The following is an 18,481-nucleotide window of genomic DNA, read 5'->3' on the forward strand; positions in this document are numbered from 1 at the left end:
TACGCCCCTCTCTCCTCACCTCTACTACGCCCCGCTCTCCTCACCTCTACTACGCCCCGCTCTCCACACATCTACTACGCCCCGCTCTCCACACCTCTGCTACGCCCCGCTCTCCACACATCTACTACGCCCCGCTCTCCACACATCTGCTACGCCCCGCTCTCCACACATCTACTACGCCCCGCTCTCCTCACTTCTGCTACGCCCCGCTCTCCACACCTCTGCTACGCCCCTCTCTCCACACCTCTGCTACGCCCCGCTCTCCACACCTCTGCTACGCCCCGCTCTCCACACCTCTACTACGCCCCGCTCTCCTCACTTCTGCTACGTCCCGCTCTCCACACCTCTACTACGCCCCGCTCTCCTCACTTCTGCTACGCCCCGCTCTCCACACCTCTACTACGCCCCGCTCTCCTCACTTCTGCTACGCCCCGCTCTCCACACCTCTGCTACGCCCCGCTCTCCACACCTCTGCTACGCCCCGCTCTCCACACCTCTGCTACGCCCCGCTCTCCACACCTCTGCTACGACCCGCTCTCCACACCTCTACTACGCCCCGCTCTCCACACCTCTCCTACGCCCCGCTCTCCACACCTCTCCTACGCCCCGCTCTCCACACCTCTGCTACGCCCCGCTCTCCACACCTCTGCTACGCCCCGCTCTCCACACCTCTGCTACGCCCCGCTCTCCACACCTCTGCTACGCCCCGCTCTCCACACCTCTGCTACGCCCCGCTCTCCACACCTCTGCTACGCCCCGCTCTCCACACCTCTGCTACGCCTCGCTCTCCACACCTCTGCTACGCCCCGCTCTCCACACCTCTGCTACGCCCCGCTCTCCTCACCTCTGCTACGCCCCGCTCTCCACACCTCTGCTACGCCCCGCTCTCCTCACCTCTGCTACGCCCCGCTCTCCTCACCTCTGCTACGCCCCGCTCTCCTCACCTCTGCTACGCCCCGCTCTCCACACCTCTGCTACGCCCCGCTCTCCACACCTCTGCTACGCCCCGCTCTCCTCACCTCTGCTACGCCCCGCTCTCCTCACCTCTGCTACGCCCCGCTCTCCTCACCTCTGGAACGCCCCGCTCTCCTCACCTCTGCTACGCCCCGCTCTCCTCACCTCTGCTACGCCCCGCTCTCCTCACCTCTGCTACGCCCCGCTCTCCACACCTCTGCTACGCCCCGCTCTCCACACCTCTGCTACGCCCCGCTCTCCTCACCTCTGCTACGTCCCGCTCTCCTCATCTCTGCTACGCCCCGCTCTCCACACCTCTGCTACGCCCCGCTCTCCTCATCTCTGCTACGCCCCGCTCTCCACACCTCTGCTACGCCCCGCTCTCCTCATCTCTGCTACGCCCCGCTCTCCACACCTCTGCTACGCCCCGCTCTCCACACCTCTGCTACGCCCCGCTCTCCACACCTCTGCTACGCCCCGCTCTCCTCACCTCTGCTACGCCCCGCTCTCCTCACCTCTGCTACGCCCCGCTCTCCACACCTCTGCTACGCCCCGCTCTCCTCACCTCTGCTACGCCCCGCTCTCCTCACCTCTGCTACGCCCCGCTCTCCACACCTCTGCTACGCCCCGCTCTCCACACCTCTGCTACGCTACGCCCCGCTCTCCTCACCTCTGCTACGCCCCGCTCTCCTCACCTCTGGAACGCCCCGCTCTCCTCACCTCTGGAACGCCCCGCTCTCCACACCTCTGCTACGCCCCGCTCTCCACACCTCTGCTACGCCCCGCTCTCCTCACCTCTGCTACGCCCCGCTCTCCACACCTCTGCTACGCCCCGCTCTCCACACCTCTGCTACGCCCCGCTCTCCACACCTCTGCTACGCCCCGCTCTCCTCACCTCTGCTACGCCCCGCTCTCCTCACCTCTGGAACGCCCCGCTCTCCTCACTTCTGCTACGCCCCGCTCTCCTCACTTCTGCTACGCCCCGCTCTCCTCACTTCTGCTACGCCCCGCTCTCCACACCTCTCCTACGCCCCGCTCTCCTCACCTCTGGAACGCCCCGCTCTCCTCACTTCTGCTACGCCCCGCTCTCCTCACTTCTGCTACGCCCCGCTCTCCTCACCTCTGCTACGCCCCGCTCTCCACACCTCTGCTACGCCCCGCTCTCCTCACCTCTGCTACGCCCCGCTCTCCACACCTCTGCTACGCCCCGCTCTCCTCACCTCTGCTACGCCCCGCTCTCCTCACCTCTGCTACGCCCCGCTCTCCTCACCTCTGCTACGCCCCGCTCTCCTCACCTCTGGAACGCCCCGCTCTCCTCACCTCTGCTACGCCCCGCTCTCCTCACCTCTGCTACGCCCCGCTCTCCTCACCTCTGCTACGCCCCGCTCTCCACACCTCTGCTACGCCCCGCTCTCCACACCTCTGCTACGCCCCGCTCTCCTCACCTCTGCTACGTCCCGCTCTCCTCATCTCTGCTACGCCCCGCTCTCCACACCTCTGCTACGCCCCGCTCTCCTCATCTCTGCTACGCCCCGCTCTCCACACCTCTGCTACGCCCCGCTCTCCACACCTCTGCTACGCCCCGCTCTCCACACCTCTGCTACGCCCCGCTCTCCTCACCTCTGCTACGCCCCGCTCTCCTCACCTCTGCTACGCCCCGCTCTCCACACCTCTGCTACGCCCCGCTCTCCTCACCTCTGCTACGCCCCGCTCTCCTCACCTCTGCTACGCCCCGCTCTCCACACCTCTGCTACGCCCCGCTCTCCACACCTCTGCTACGCTACGCCCCGCTCTCCTCACCTCTGCTACGCCCCGCTCTCCTCACCTCTGGAACGCCCCGCTCTCCTCACCTCTGGAACGCCCCGCTCTCCACACCTCTGCTACGCCCCGCTCTCCACACCTCTGCTACGCCCCGCTCTCCTCACCTCTGCTACGCCCCGCTCTCCACACCTCTGCTACGCCCCGCTCTCCACACCTCTGCTACGCCCCGCTCTCCACACCTCTGCTACGCCCCGCTCTCCTCACCTCTGCTACGCCCCGCTCTCCTCACCTCTGGAACGCCCCGCTCTCCTCACCTCTGCTACGCCCCGCTCTCCTCACTTCTGCTACGCCCCGCTCTCCTCACTTCTGCTACGCCCCGCTCTCCACACCTCTCCTACGCCCCGCTCTCCTCACCTCTGGAACGCCCCGCTCTCCTCACTTCTGCTACGCCCCGCTCTCCTCACTTCTGCTACGCCCCGCTCTCCTCACTTCTGCTACGCCCCGCTCTCCACACCTCTGCTACGCCCCGCTCTCCACACCTCTGCTACGCCCCGCTCTCCTCACTTCTGCTACGCCCCGCTCTCCTCACTTCTGCTACGCCCCGCTCTCCACACCTCTGCTACGCCCCGCTCTCCTCACTTCTGCTACGCCCCGCTCTCCACACCTCTGCTACGCCCCGCTCTCCACACCTCTGCTACGCCCCGCTCTCCACACCTCTGCTACGCCCCGCTCTCCTCACCTCTGCTACGCCCCGCTCTCCTCACCTCTGCTACGCCCCGCTCTCCTCACCTCTGGAACGCCCCGCTCTCCTCACCTCTGGAACGCCCCGCTCTCCTCACTTCTGCTACGCCCCGCTCTCCACACCTCTGCTACGCCCCGCTCTCCACACCTCTGCTACGCCCCGCTCTCCTCACCTCTGCTACGCCCCGCTCTCCACACCTCTGCTACGCCCCGCTCTCCTCACCTCTGGAACGCCCCGCTCTCCTCACTTCTGCTACGCCCCGCTCTCCTCACCTCTGCTACGCCCCGCTCTCCACACCTCTGCTACGCCCCGCTCTCCTCACCTCTGCTACGCCCCGCTCTCCTCACCTCTGCTACGCCCCGCTCTCCTCACCTCTGCTACGCCCCGCTCTCCTCACCTCTGCTACGCCCCGCTCTCCACACCTCTACTACGCCCCGCTCTCCACACCTCTACTACGCCCCGCTCTCCTCACCTCTACTACGCCCCGCTCTCCACACCTCTACTACGCCCCGCTCTCCTCACCTCTGCTACGCCCCGCTCTCCTCACCTCTGCTACGCCCCGCTCTCCTCACTTCTGCTACGCCCCGCTCTCCTCACCTCTGGAACGCCCCGCTCTCCTCACCTCTGGAACGCCCCGCTCTCCACTAAACTTTTACAGTCAAAGTAGTGTTTAATTGAAACCCCCCCCAGACCCTGATATCACGTCACTTTGGTAGTCCTGTACCTTGATATTGTGACATGTTCCATCGCCACTCTAACTCTCCCTCCAACTCTCCCTCCAACTCTCCCTCTAACTCTCCCTCCAACTCTCCCTCCAACTCTCCCTCCAACTCTCCCTCCAACTCTCCCTCCAACTCTCCCTCTAACTCTCCCTCTAACTCTCCCTCTAACTCTCCCTCTAACTCTCCCTCTAACTCTCCCTCTAACTCTCCCTCTAACTCTCCCTCTAACTCTCCCTCCAACTCTCCCTCCAACTCTCCCTCCAACTCTCCCTCCAACTCTCCCTCTAACTCTCCCTCCAACTCTCCCTCCAACTCTCCCTCCAACTCTCCCTCCAACTCTCCCTCCAACTCTCCCTCCAACTCTCCCTCCAACTCTCCCTCCAACTCTCCCTCCAACTCTCCCGCTACCTCTCCCTCTAACTCTCCCGCTACCTCTCCTCCCCCTCTCTTTGTAGAGGTCGGTTGTTCCTGATCTCGACCAGGGCTGGTTCTCTGGGCATCAACCTGATAGGAGCTAACCGGGTCATCATCTTTGACGCGTCCTGGAACCCGTCGTATGACATCCAGAGTATCTTCAGGCTCTACCGCTTCGGACAGCTCAAGACCTGCTACGTCTACCGATTCCTGGCCCAGGTAACCATCCCAGGTGATCAATACAGTCAGCCAGCCAGCCGGCCAGCCAGTCAGTCGGCCAGCCAGTCACGTCAGACAATATCCAGGACAACAAAGTAGGAACTCCATAGTATGAAAATGTGTATTGTAGCTGGACAGTTAGTGGCGTGTTTAACTGGACAGTTAGTGGCGTGTTTAGCTGGACAGTTAGTGGCGTGTTTAGCTGGACAGTTAGTGGCGTGTTTAACTGGACAGTTAGTGACGTGTTTAACTGGACAGTTAGTGACGTAGTGACGTGTTTAACTGGACAGTTAGTGACGTAGTGGCGTGTTTAACTGGACAGTTAGTGGCGTGTTTAGCTGGACAGTTAGTGGCGTGTTTAACTGGACAGTTAGTGGCGTGTTTAACTGGACAGTTAGTGGCGTGTTTAACTGGACAGTTAGTGGCGTAGTGACGTGTTTAACTGGACAGTTAGTGACGTGTTTAACTGGACAGTTAGTGACGTAGTGGCGTGTTTAACTGGACAGTTAGTGGCGTGTTTAACTGGACAGTTAGTGGCGTGTTTAACTGGACAGTTAGTGGCGTGTTTAACTGGACAGTTAGTGGCGTGTTTAACTGGACAGTTAGTGACGTGTTTAACTGGACAGTTAGTGGCGTGTTTAACTGGACAGTTAGTGGCGTGTTTAACTGGACAGTTAGTGGCGTAGTGGCGTGTTTAACTGGACAGTTAGTGGCGTGTTTAACTGGACAGTTAGTGGCGTGTTTAACTGGACAGTTAGTGACGTAGTGGCGTGTTTAACTGGACAGTTAGTGGCGTAGTGGCGTGTTTAACTGGACAGTTAGTGACGTAGTGGCGTGTTTAACTGGACAGTTAGTGGCGTGTTTAACTGGACAGTTAGTGGCGTGTTTAACTGGACAGTTAGTGGCGTAGTGACGTGTTTAACTGGACAGTTAGTGGCGTGTTTAACTGGACAGTTAGTGGCGTGTTTAACTGGACAGTTAGTGGCGTGTTTAACTGGACAGTTAGTGACGTAGTGACGTGTTTAACTGGACAGTTAGTGGCGTGTTTAACTGGACAGTTAGTGGCGTGTTTAACTGGACAGTTAGTGACGTGTTTAACTGGACAGTTAGTGACGTAGTGACGTGTTTAACTGGACAGTTAGTGGCGTGTGTAGCTGGACAGTTAGTGACGTAGTGACGTGTTTAACTGGACAGTTAGTGGCGTGTTTAACTGGACAGTTAGTGGCGTGTTTAACTGGACAGTTAGTGACGTGTTTAACTGGACAGTTAGTGACGTGTTTAACTGGACAGTTAGTGACGTAGTGACGTGTTTAACTGGACAGTTAGTGGCGTAGTGGCGTGTTTAACTGGACAGTTAGTGGCGTGTTTAACTGGACAGTTAGTGGCGTGTTTAACTGGACAGTTAGTGACGTGTTTAACTGGACAGTTAGTGACGTAGTGACGTGTTTAACTGGACAGTTAGTGGCGTAGTGGCGTGTTTAACTGGACAGTTAGTGGCGTGTTTAACTGGACAGTTAGTGGCGTGTTTAACTGGACAGTTAGTGGCGTAGTGACGTGTTTAACTGGACAGTTAGTGGCGTGTTTAACTGGACAGTTAGTGGCGTGTTTAACTGGACAGTTAGTGACGTGTTTAACTGGACAGTTAGTGACGTAGTGACGTGTTTAACTGGACAGTTAGTGGCGTGTTTAACTGGACAGTTAGTGACGTGTTTAACTGGACAGTTAGTGGCGTGTTTAACTGGACAGTTAGTGGCGTGTTTAGCTGGACAGTTAGTGGCGTAGTGGCGTGTTTAACTGGACAGTTAGTGGCGTGTTTAACTGGACAGTTAGTGGCGTGTTTAACTGGACAGTTAGTGGCGTGTTTAACTGGACAGTTAGTGGCGTGTTTAACTGGACAGTTAGTGACGTGTTTAACTGGACAGTTAGTGGCGTGTTTAACTGGACAGTTAGTGACGTGTTTAACTGGACAGTTAGTGGCGTAGTGACGTGTTTAACTGGACAGTTAGTGGCGTGTTTAACTGGACAGTTAGTGGCGTGTTTAACTGGACAGTTAGTGGCGTAGTGGCGTGTTTAACTGGACAGTTAGTGACGTGTTTAACTGGACAGTTAGTGGCGTAGTGACGTGTTTAACTGGACAGTTAGTGGCGTGTTTAACTGGACAGTTAGTGGCGTGTTTAACTGGACAGTTAGTGGCGTGTTTAACTGGACAGTTAGTGACGTAGTGACGTGTTTAACTGGACAGTTAGTGGCGTAGTGACGTGTTTAACTGGACAGTTAGTGACGTAGTGACGTGTTTAACTGGACAGTTAGTGGCGTGTTTAACTGGACAGTTAGTGACGTGTTTAACTGGACAGTTAGTGACGTGTTTAACTGGACAGTTAGTGACGTGTTTAACTGGACAGTTAGTGACGTAGTGACGTGTTTAACTGGACAGTTAGTGGCGTAGTGACGTGTTTAACTGGACAGTTAGTGGCGTGTTTAGCTGGACAGTTAGTGGCGTGTTTAACTGGACAGTTAGTGGCGTAGTGACGTGTTTAACTGGACAGTTAGTGACGTGTTTAACTGGACAGTTAGTGGCGTGTTTAACTGGACAGTTAGTGACGTGTTTAACTGGACAGTTAGTGGCGTGTTTAACTGGACAGTTAGTGGCGTGTTTAACTGGACAGTTAGTGACGTGTTTAACTGGACAGTTAGTGACGTGTTTAACTGGACAGTTAGTGGCGTGTTTAACTGGACAGTTAGTGGCGTGTTTAACTGGACAGTTAGTGACGTGTTTAACTGGACAGTTAGTGGCGTAGTGGCGTGTTTAACTGGACAGTTAGTGGCGTAGTGGCGTGTTTAACTGGACAGTTAGTGACGTAGTGGCGTGTTTAACTGGACAGTTAGTGACGTGTTTAACTGGACAGTTAGTGACGTGTTTAACTGGACAGTTAGTGACGTGTTTAACTGGACAGTTAGTGACGTGTTTAACTGGACAGTTAGTGGCGTGTTTAACTGGACAGTTAGTGACGTAGTGGCGTGTTTAACTGGACAGTTAGTGACGTGTTTAACTGGACAGTTAGTGACGTGTTTAACTGGACAGTTAGTGGCGTAGTGGCGTGTTTAACTGGACAGTTAGTGGCGTAGTGACGTGTTTAACTGGACAGTTAGTGGCGTGTTTAGCTGGACAGTTAGTGGCGTGTTTAACTGGACAGTTAGTGGCGTAGTGGCGTGTTTAACTGGACAGTTAGTGGCGTGTTTAACTGGACAGTTAGTGGCGTGTTTAACTGGACAGTTAGTGGCGTGTTTAACTGGACAGTTAGTGGCGTGTTTAGCTGGACAGTTAGTGGCGTGTTTAACTGGACAGTTAGTGACGTAGTGGCGTGTTTAACTGGACAGTTAGTGGCGTGTTTAACTGGACAGTTAGTGGCGTGTTTAACTGGACAGTTAGTGGCGTGTTTAACTGGACAGTTAGTGGCGTAGTGGCGTGTTTAACTGGACAGTTAGTGGCGTAGTGACGTGTTTAACTGGACAGTTAGTGGCGTGTTTAGCTGGACAGTTAGTGGCGTGTTTAACTGGACAGTTAGTGACGTAGTGGCGTGTTTAACTGGACAGTTAGTGGCGTGTTTAACTGGACAGTTAGTGACGTGTTTAACTGGACAGTTAGTGGCGTGTTTAACTGGACAGTTAGTGGCGTGTTTAACTGGACAGTTAGTGGCGTGTTTAACTGGACAGTTAGTGGCGTGTTTAGCTGGACAGTTAGTGGCGTGTTTAACTGGACAGTTAGTGGCGTGTTTAACTGGACAGTTAGTGGCGTGTTTAACTGGACAGTTAGTGGCGTGTTTAGCTGGACAGTTAGTGGCGTGTTTAACTGGACAGTTAGTGACGTAGTGGCGTGTTTAACTGGACAGTTAGTGACGTGTTTAACTGGACAGTTAGTGACATGTTTAGCTGGACAGTTAGTGACGTGTTTAACTGGACAGTTAGTGACGTGTTTAGCTGGACAGTTAGTGACGTAGTGGCGTGTTTAGCTGGACAGTTAGTGACGTAGTGGCGTGTTTAACTGGACAGTTAGTGGCGTGTTTAACTGGACAGTTAGTGACGTAGTGGCGTGTTTAACTGGACAGTTAGTGGCGTGTTTAACTGGACAGTTAGTGACGTGTTTAACTGGACAGTTAGTGACGTGTTTAACTGGACAGTTAGTGACGTAGTGACGTGTTTAACTGGACAGTTAGTGGCGTAGTGGCGTGTTTAACTGGACAGTTAGTGGCGTGTTTAACTGGACAGTTAGTGGCGTGTTTAACTGGACAGTTAGTGACGTGTTTAACTGGACAGTTAGTGACGTAGTGACGTGTTTAACTGGACAGTTAGTGGCGTAGTGGCGTGTTTAACTGGACAGTTAGTGGCGTGTTTAACTGGACAGTTAGTGGCGTGTTTAACTGGACAGTTAGTGGCGTAGTGACGTGTTTAACTGGACAGTTAGTGGCGTGTTTAACTGGACAGTTAGTGGCGTGTTTAACTGGACAGTTAGTGACGTGTTTAACTGGACAGTTAGTGACGTAGTGACGTGTTTAACTGGACAGTTAGTGGCGTGTTTAACTGGACAGTTAGTGACGTGTTTAACTGGACAGTTAGTGGCGTGTTTAACTGGACAGTTAGTGGCGTGTTTAGCTGGACAGTTAGTGGCGTAGTGGCGTGTTTAACTGGACAGTTAGTGGCGTGTTTAACTGGACAGTTAGTGGCGTGTTTAACTGGACAGTTAGTGGCGTGTTTAACTGGACAGTTAGTGGCGTGTTTAACTGGACAGTTAGTGACGTGTTTAACTGGACAGTTAGTGGCGTGTTTAACTGGACAGTTAGTGACGTGTTTAACTGGACAGTTAGTGGCGTAGTGACGTGTTTAACTGGACAGTTAGTGGCGTGTTTAACTGGACAGTTAGTGGCGTGTTTAACTGGACAGTTAGTGGCGTAGTGGCGTGTTTAACTGGACAGTTAGTGACGTGTTTAACTGGACAGTTAGTGGCGTAGTGACGTGTTTAACTGGACAGTTAGTGGCGTGTTTAACTGGACAGTTAGTGGCGTGTTTAACTGGACAGTTAGTGGCGTGTTTAACTGGACAGTTAGTGACGTAGTGACGTGTTTAACTGGACAGTTAGTGGCGTAGTGACGTGTTTAACTGGACAGTTAGTGACGTAGTGACGTGTTTAACTGGACAGTTAGTGGCGTGTTTAACTGGACAGTTAGTGACGTGTTTAACTGGACAGTTAGTGACGTGTTTAACTGGACAGTTAGTGACGTGTTTAACTGGACAGTTAGTGACGTAGTGACGTGTTTAACTGGACAGTTAGTGGCGTAGTGACGTGTTTAACTGGACAGTTAGTGGCGTGTTTAGCTGGACAGTTAGTGGCGTGTTTAACTGGACAGTTAGTGGCGTAGTGACGTGTTTAACTGGACAGTTAGTGACGTGTTTAACTGGACAGTTAGTGGCGTGTTTAACTGGACAGTTAGTGACGTGTTTAACTGGACAGTTAGTGGCGTGTTTAACTGGACAGTTAGTGGCGTGTTTAACTGGACAGTTAGTGACGTGTTTAACTGGACAGTTAGTGACGTGTTTAACTGGACAGTTAGTGGCGTGTTTAACTGGACAGTTAGTGGCGTGTTTAACTGGACAGTTAGTGACGTGTTTAACTGGACAGTTAGTGGCGTAGTGGCGTGTTTAACTGGACAGTTAGTGACGTAGTGGCGTGTTTAACTGGACAGTTAGTGACGTGTTTAACTGGACAGTTAGTGACGTGTTTAACTGGACAGTTAGTGACGTGTTTAACTGGACAGTTAGTGACGTGTTTAACTGGACAGTTAGTGACGTGTTTAACTGGACAGTTAGTGGCGTGTTTAACTGGACAGTTAGTGACGTAGTGGCGTGTTTAACTGGACAGTTAGTGACGTGTTTAACTGGACAGTTAGTGACGTGTTTAACTGGACAGTTAGTGGCGTAGTGGCGTGTTTAACTGGACAGTTAGTGGCGTAGTGACGTGTTTAACTGGACAGTTAGTGGCGTGTTTAGCTGGACAGTTAGTGGCGTGTTTAACTGGACAGTTAGTGGCGTAGTGGCGTGTTTAACTGGACAGTTAGTGGCGTGTTTAACTGGACAGTTAGTGGCGTGTTTAACTGGACAGTTAGTGGCGTGTTTAACTGGACAGTTAGTGGCGTGTTTAGCTGGACAGTTAGTGGCGTGTTTAACTGGACAGTTAGTGACGTAGTGGCGTGTTTAACTGGACAGTTAGTGGCGTGTTTAACTGGACAGTTAGTGGCGTGTTTAACTGGACAGTTAGTGGCGTGTTTAACTGGACAGTTAGTGGCGTAGTGGCGTGTTTAACTGGACAGTTAGTGGCGTAGTGACGTGTTTAACTGGACAGTTAGTGGCGTGTTTAGCTGGACAGTTAGTGGCGTGTTTAACTGGACAGTTAGTGACGTAGTGGCGTGTTTAACTGGACAGTTAGTGGCGTGTTTAACTGGACAGTTAGTGACGTGTTTAACTGGACAGTTAGTGGCGTGTTTAACTGGACAGTTAGTGGCGTGTTTAACTGGACAGTTAGTGGCGTGTTTAACTGGACAGTTAGTGGCGTGTTTAGCTGGACAGTTAGTGGCGTGTTTAACTGGACAGTTAGTGGCGTGTTTAACTGGACAGTTAGTGGCGTGTTTAACTGGACAGTTAGTGGCGTGTTTAGCTGGACAGTTAGTGGCGTGTTTAACTGGACAGTTAGTGACGTAGTGGCGTGTTTAACTGGACAGTTAGTGACGTGTTTAACTGGACAGTTAGTGACATGTTTAGCTGGACAGTTAGTGACGTGTTTAACTGGACAGTTAGTGACGTGTTTAGCTGGACAGTTAGTGACGTAGTGGCGTGTTTAGCTGGACAGTTAGTGACGTAGTGGCGTGTTTAACTGGACAGTTAGTGGCGTGTTTAACTGGACAGTTAGTGACGTAGTGGCGTGTTTAACTGGACAGTTAGTGGCGTGTTTAACTGGACAGTTAGTGACGTAGTGGCGTGTTTAACTGGACAGTTAGTGGCGTGTTTAGCTGGACAGTTAGTGGCGTGTTTAGCTGGACAGTTAGTGACGTAGTGACGTGTTTAGCTGGACAGTTAGTGGCGTGTTTAACTGGACAGTTAGTGGCGTGTTTAACTGGACAGTTAGTGGCGTAGTGGCGTGTTTAACTGGACAGTTAGTGGCGTGTTTAACTGGACAGTTAGTGACGTGTTTAACTGGACAGTTAGTGACGTGTTTAGCTGGACAGTTAGTGGCGTGTTTAACTGGACAGTTAGTGACGTGTTTAGCTGGACAGTTAGTGGCGTGTTTAACTGGACAGTTAGTGGCGTGTTTAACTGGACAGTTAGTGGCGTGTTTAACTGGACAGTTAGTGGCGTGTTTAACTGGACAGTTAGTGGCGTGTTTAACTGGACAGTTAGTGGCGTAGTGGCGTGTTTAGCTGGACAGTTAGTGGCGTGTTTAACTGGACAGTTAGTGGCGTGTTTAACTGGACAGTTAGTGGCGTGTTTAACTGGACAGTTAGTGGCGTGTTTAACTGGACAGTTAGTGACGTAGTGACGTGTTTAACTGGACAGTTAGTGGCGTAGTGACGTGTTTAACTGGACAGTTAGTGGCGTGTTTAACTGGACAGTTAGTGGCGTGTTTAACTGGACAGTTAGTGGCGTGTTTAACTGGACAGTTAGTGGCGTGTTTAACTGGACAGTTAGTGGCGTGTTTAACTGGACAGTTAGTGACGTAGTGACGTGTTTAACTGGACAGTTAGTGGCGTAGTGACGTGTTTAACTGGACAGTTAGTGGCGTGTTTAACTGGACAGTTAGTGGCGTAGTGGCGTGTTTAGCTGGACAGTTAGTGGCGTGTTTAACTGGACAGTTAGTGGCGTGTTTAACTGGACAGTTAGTGGCGTGTTTAACTGGACAGTTAGTGGCGTGTTTAACTGGACAGTTAGTGGCGTAGTGGCGTGTTTAGCTGGACAGTTAGTGGCGTGTGTAGCTGGACAGTTAGTGGCGTAGTGGCGTGTTTAACTGGACAGTTAGTGGCGTGTTTAACTGGACAGTTAGTGGCGTGTTTAACTGGACAGTTAGTGGCTTAGTGGCGTGTTTAACTGGACAGTTAGTGACGTGTTTAACTGGACAGTTAGTGGCGTGTTTAACTGGACAGTTAGTGGCGTGTTTAACTGGACAGTTAGTGGCGTGTTTAACTGGACAGTTAGTGGCGTGTTTAACTGGACAGTTAGTGGCGTAGTGACGTGTTTAACTGGACAGTTAGTGACGTAGTGGCGTGTTTAACTGGACAGTTAGTGGCGTGTTTAACTGGACAGTTAGTGACGTGTTTAACTGGACAGTTAGTGGCGTGTTTAACTGGACAGTTAGTGACGTAGTGGCGTGTTTAACTGGACAGTTAGTGACGTGTTTAACTGGACAGTTAGTGACGTAGTGGCGTGTTTAACTGGACAGTTAGTGGCGTGTTTAACTGGACAGTTAGTGGCGTGTTTAACTGGACAGTTAGTGGCGTAGTGGCGTGTTTAACTGGACAGTTAGTGACGTAGTGGCGTGTTTAACTGGACAGTTAGTGACGTAGTGGCGTGTTTAACTGGACAGTTAGTGGCGTGTTTAACTGGACAGTTAGTGGCGTGTTTAACTGGACAGTTAGTGGCGTGTTTAACTGGACAGTTAGTGGCGTGTTTAACTGGACAGTTAGTGGCGTGTTTAACTGGACAGTTAGTGGCGTGTTTAACTGGACAGTTAGTGGCGTGTTTAACTGGACAGTTAGTGACGTAGTGACGTGTTTAACTGGACAGTTAGTGGCGTAGTGACGTGTTTAACTGGACAGTTAGTGGCGTGTTTAACTGGACAGTTAGTGACGTGTTTAACTGGACAGTTAGTGGCGTGTTTAACTGGACAGTTAGTGACGTAGTGACGTGTTTAACTGGACAGTTAGTGGCGTAGTGACGTGTTTAACTGGACAGTTAGTGGCGTGTTTAACTGGACAGTTAGTGGCGTGTTTAACTGGACAGTTAGTGACGTGTTTAACTGGGCAGTTAGTGACGTAGTGACGTGTTTAACTGGACAGTTAGTGGCGTGTTTAACTGGACAGTTAGTGACGTGTTTAACTGGACAGTTAGTGGCGTGTTTAACTGGACAGTTAGTGACGTGTTTAACTGGACAGTTAGTGGCGTGTTTAACTGGACAGTTAGTGGCGTAGTGACGTGTTTAACTGGACAGTTAGTGGCGTGTTTAACTGGACAGTTAGTGGCGTGTTTAACTGGACAGTTAGTGACGTGTTTAACTGGACAGTTAGTGGCGTGTTTAACTGGACAGTTAGTGACGTGTTTAACTGGACTAGGGTACTATAGATATAAACCTGTCATCTTCTCCTCTCAGGGTACTATAGATATAAACCTGTCCTCTTCTCCTCTCAGGGTACTATAGATATAAACCTGTCCTCTTCCCCTCTCAGGGTACTATAGATATAAACCTGTCCTCTTCTCCTCTCAGGGTACTATAGATATAAACCTGTCCTCTTCTCCTCAGGGTACTATAGATATAAACCTGTCCTCTTCTCCTCTCAGGGTACTATAGATATAAACCTGTCCTCTTCTCCTCTCAGGGTACTATAGATATAAACCTGTCCTCTTCTCCTCTCAGGGTACTATAGATATAAACCTGTCCTCTTCTCCTCTCAGGGTACTATAGATATAAACCTGTCCTCTTCTCCTCAGGGTACTATAGATATTAACCTGTCATCTTCTCCTCTCAGGGTACTATAGATATAAACCTGTCCTCTTCTCCTCTCAGGGTACTATAGATATAAACCTGTCCTCTTCTCCTCTCAGGGTACTATAGATATAAACCTGTCCTCTTCTCCTCTCAGGGTACTATAGATATAAACCTGTCCTCTTCTCCTCTCAGGGTACTATAGATATAAATCTGTCCTCTCAGGGTACTATAGATATAAACCTGTCATCTTCTCCTCTCAGGGTACTATAGATATTAACCTGTCCTCTTCTCCTCTCAGGGTACTATAGATATAAACCTGTCCTCTTCTCCTCTCAGGGTACTATAGATATAAACCTGTCCTCTTCTCCTCTCAGGGTACTATAGATATAAACCTGTCCTCTTCTCCTCTCAGGGTACTATAGATATAAACCTGTCCTCTTCTCCTCAGGGTACTATAGATATAAACCTGTCCTCCTCTCCTCTCAGGGTACTATAGATATAAACCTGTCCTCTTCTCCTCTCAGGGTACTATAGATATAAACCTGTCCTCTTCTCCTCTCAGGGTACTATAGATATAAACCTGTCCTCTTCTCCTCTCAGGGTACTATAGATATAAACCTGTCCTCTTCTCCTCAGGGTACTATAGATATAAACCTGTCCTCCTCTCCTCTCAGGGTACTATAGATATAAACCTGTCCTCTTCTCCTCTCAGGGTACTATAGATATAAACCTGTCCTCTTCTCCTCTCAGGGTACTATAGATATAAACCTGTCCTCTTCTCCTCAGGGTACTATGGAAGAGAAGATCTATGACCGCCAGGTGGCTAAACAGTCTCTGTCCTTCCGAGTGGTGGATCAACAGCAGATCGAGAGACATTTCACCATGAATGAGCTGACCGAGCTCTACGCCTTTGAACCTGACCTTCTGGATGATCCCACTGGCAAGAAGAGCAAGAGGACCACTCCTATGCTGCCAAAGGTACCGAGGCTGGATGGGATGGCTGGATGGGATGGCTGGGGGGGGGGGGGGGGGGTATAATCTCTCTTGGACAGGCGTCGGTAACATAGATGTATGTAACTTCTGTCCCAGGACTATAAGATGTGACTAATAACGATGGGATGTGACTAATAACGAGGAACAATTGTCACTGGTTATTTGGACAAATCATGATTTTGTGTGTGTGCACGCTCTCAGAAATCGTATAGTGGAGGGAACATGCGGCCCCCTGCTCACTGAGCCCCTGCAGAGGAACCGGTCCAACCCTCGTTACTGTGTCTAAACCCTCTCATTATAGACACGTCGCAATATCCTTCACTGGAACAACGATGAACCACATAACCTTTAAATGCCAAGATGCTCTCTGTTAACCTGCTCCCTCCGTGCATATGAACGCTGGAATACATTAGTGTGTGTGTGTGTGTGTGTGTGTGTGTGTGTGTGTGTGTGTGTGTGTGTGTGTGTGTGTGTGTGCGTGTATAACAGGTTAGTGTGCTGCCTTTGAACTTTAGAGCTGTCATAAACCGTGTTGTTTACCCCTCCCTCGGTCTGTCCGGCCTGCGTCCACCCTCCAGCTCCCTCTCTCTCTCTCTCGTTCCATTGTTCCCTCCCATGGGTGCAGGTGCTGTGTGACAGGCTGGTTTGGCCCCTGTGGGCCCCCCCCCCCCCCCCATACCGTTTAATGATCTCAGCACAGCCTTTAGAGGGGCTATCTAACAACACAGCTGCACCATCATTACTCTGTTTACTGCCTTTTACCAAGTAGATGGATGAATCATTTGGAAGGAGAGGATAGATGGATGAATCATTTGGAAGGAGAGGATAGATGGATGAATCATTTGGAAGGAGAGGATAGATGGATGAATCAGTTGGAAAGAGAGGATAGATGGATGAATCATTTGGAAGGAGAGGATAGATGGATGAATCATTTGGAAGGAGAGGATAGATGGATGAATCATTTGGAAGGAGAGGATAGATGGATGAATCATTTGGAAGGAGAGGATAGATGGATGAATCATTTGGAAGGAGAGGATGGATGAATCAGTTGGAAGGAGAGATGGATGAATCAGTTGGAAAGAGAGGATGGATGAATCAGTTGGAAGGAGAGATGGATGAATCAGTTGGAAGGAGAGATGGATGAATCAGTTGGAAGGAGAGATGGATGAATCAGTTGGAAGGAGAGATGGATGAATCAGTTGGAAGGAGAGATGGATGAATCAGTTGGAAGGAGAGATGGATGAATCAGTTGGAAGGAGAGATGGATGAATCAGTTGGAAGGAGAGATGGATGAATCAGTTGGAAGGAGAGATGGATGAATCAGTTGGAAGGAGAGATGGATGAATCAGTTGGAAGGAGAGATGGATGAATCAGTTGGAAGGAGAGATGGATGAATCAGTTGGAAGGAGAGATGGATGAATCAGTTGGAAGGAGAGATGGATGAATCAGTTGGAAGGAGAGATGGATGAATCAGTTGGAAGGAGAGATGGATGAATCAGTTGGAAGGAGAGATGGATGAATCAGTTGGAGAGGAGAGATGGATGAATCAGTTGGAGAGGAGAGATGGATGAATCAGTTGGAGAGGAGAGATGGATGAATCAGTTGGAGAGGAGAGATGGATGAATCAGTTGGAGAGGAGAGATGGATGAATCAGTTGGAGAGGAGAGATGGATGAATCAGTTGGAGAGGAGAGATGGATGAATCAGTTGGAGAGGAGAGATGGATGAATCAGTTGGAGAGGAGAGATGGATGAATCAGTTGGAGAGGAGAGATGGATGAATCAGTTGGAGAGGAGAGATGGATGAATCAGTTGGAGAGGAGAGATGGATGAATCAGTTAGAGAGGAGAGGAGAGATGGATGAATCAGTTGGAGAGGAGAGATGGATGAATCAGTTGGAGAGGAGAGATGGATGAATCAGTTGGAGAGGAGAGATGGATGAATCAGTTAGAGTGGAGAGGAGAGATGGATGAATCAGTTGGAAGGAGAGATGGATGAATCAGTTGGAGAGGAGAGATGGATGAATCAGTTGGAAAGAGAGGATAGATGGATGAATCAGTTGGAAAGAGAGGATGGATGAATCAGTTGGAAGGAGAGATGGATGAATCAGTTGGAAAGAGAGGATGGATGAATCAGTTGGAAGGAGAGATGGATGAATCAGTTGGAAAGAGAGGATGGATGAATCAGTTGGAAGGAGAGATGGATGAATCAGTTGGAAGGAGAGATGGATGAATCAGTTGGAAAGAGAGGATGGATGAATCAGTTGGAAGGAGAGATGGATGAATCAGTTGGAAAGAGAGATGGATGAATCAGTTGGAAGGAGAGATGGATGAATCAGTTGGAAGGAGAGATGGATGAATCAGTTGGAAGGAGAGATGGATGAATCAGTTGGAAGGAGAGATGGATGAATCAGTTGGAAGGAGAGATGGATGAATCAGTTGGAGAGGAGAGATGGATGAATCAGTTAGAGAGGAGAGGAGAGATGGATGAATCAGTTGGAGAGGAGAGATGGATGAATCAGTTGGAGAGGAGAGATGGATGAATCAGTTAGAGTGGAGAGGAGAGATGGATGAATCAGTTGGAGAGATGGATGAATCAGTTGGAGAGGAGAGATGGATGAATCAGTTGGAGAGGAGAGATGGATGAATCAGTTGGAGAGGAGAGATGGATGAATCAGTTGGAGAGGAGAGATGGATGAATCAGTTGGAAGGAGAGATGGATGAATCAGTTGGAGAGGAGAGATGGATGAATCAGTTAGAGTGGAGAGGAGAGATGGATGAATCAGTTGGAAGGAGAGATGGATGAATCAGTTGGAAGGAGAGATGGATGAATCAGTTGGAAGGAGAGATGGATGAATCAGTTGGAAGGAGAGATGGATGAATCAGTTGGAAGGAGAGATGGATGAATCTGTTGGAAGGAGAGATGGATGAATC

At 50.6% G+C, this 18,481-nt stretch overlaps 1 protein-coding gene across 7 annotated transcripts in view; it reads left to right on the forward strand.

Moving 5' to 3' along the window:
• Positions 1–18,481, forward strand: part of LOC129827316 (transcriptional regulator ATRX-like) — a 117,612-nt gene that overhangs the window by 65,889 nt on the left and 33,242 nt on the right. For all 7 annotated transcript variants that reach the window (XM_055888050.1, XM_055888049.1, XM_055888051.1 and 4 more), the window contains 2 exons: positions 4,635–4,812; positions 15,344–15,535. In XM_055888050.1, coding sequence (XP_055744025.1) covers positions 4,635–4,812; positions 15,344–15,535 — 370 coding nt within the window. The remainder of the gene's footprint in view (positions 1–4,634; positions 4,813–15,343; positions 15,536–18,481) is intronic.

The sequence above is a fragment of the Salvelinus fontinalis genome, chromosome 29 (assembly GCF_029448725.1).
Source record: "Salvelinus fontinalis isolate EN_2023a chromosome 29, ASM2944872v1, whole genome shotgun sequence".
In the NCBI taxonomy this organism is placed as follows: Eukaryota; Metazoa; Chordata; class Actinopteri; order Salmoniformes; family Salmonidae; genus Salvelinus; species Salvelinus fontinalis.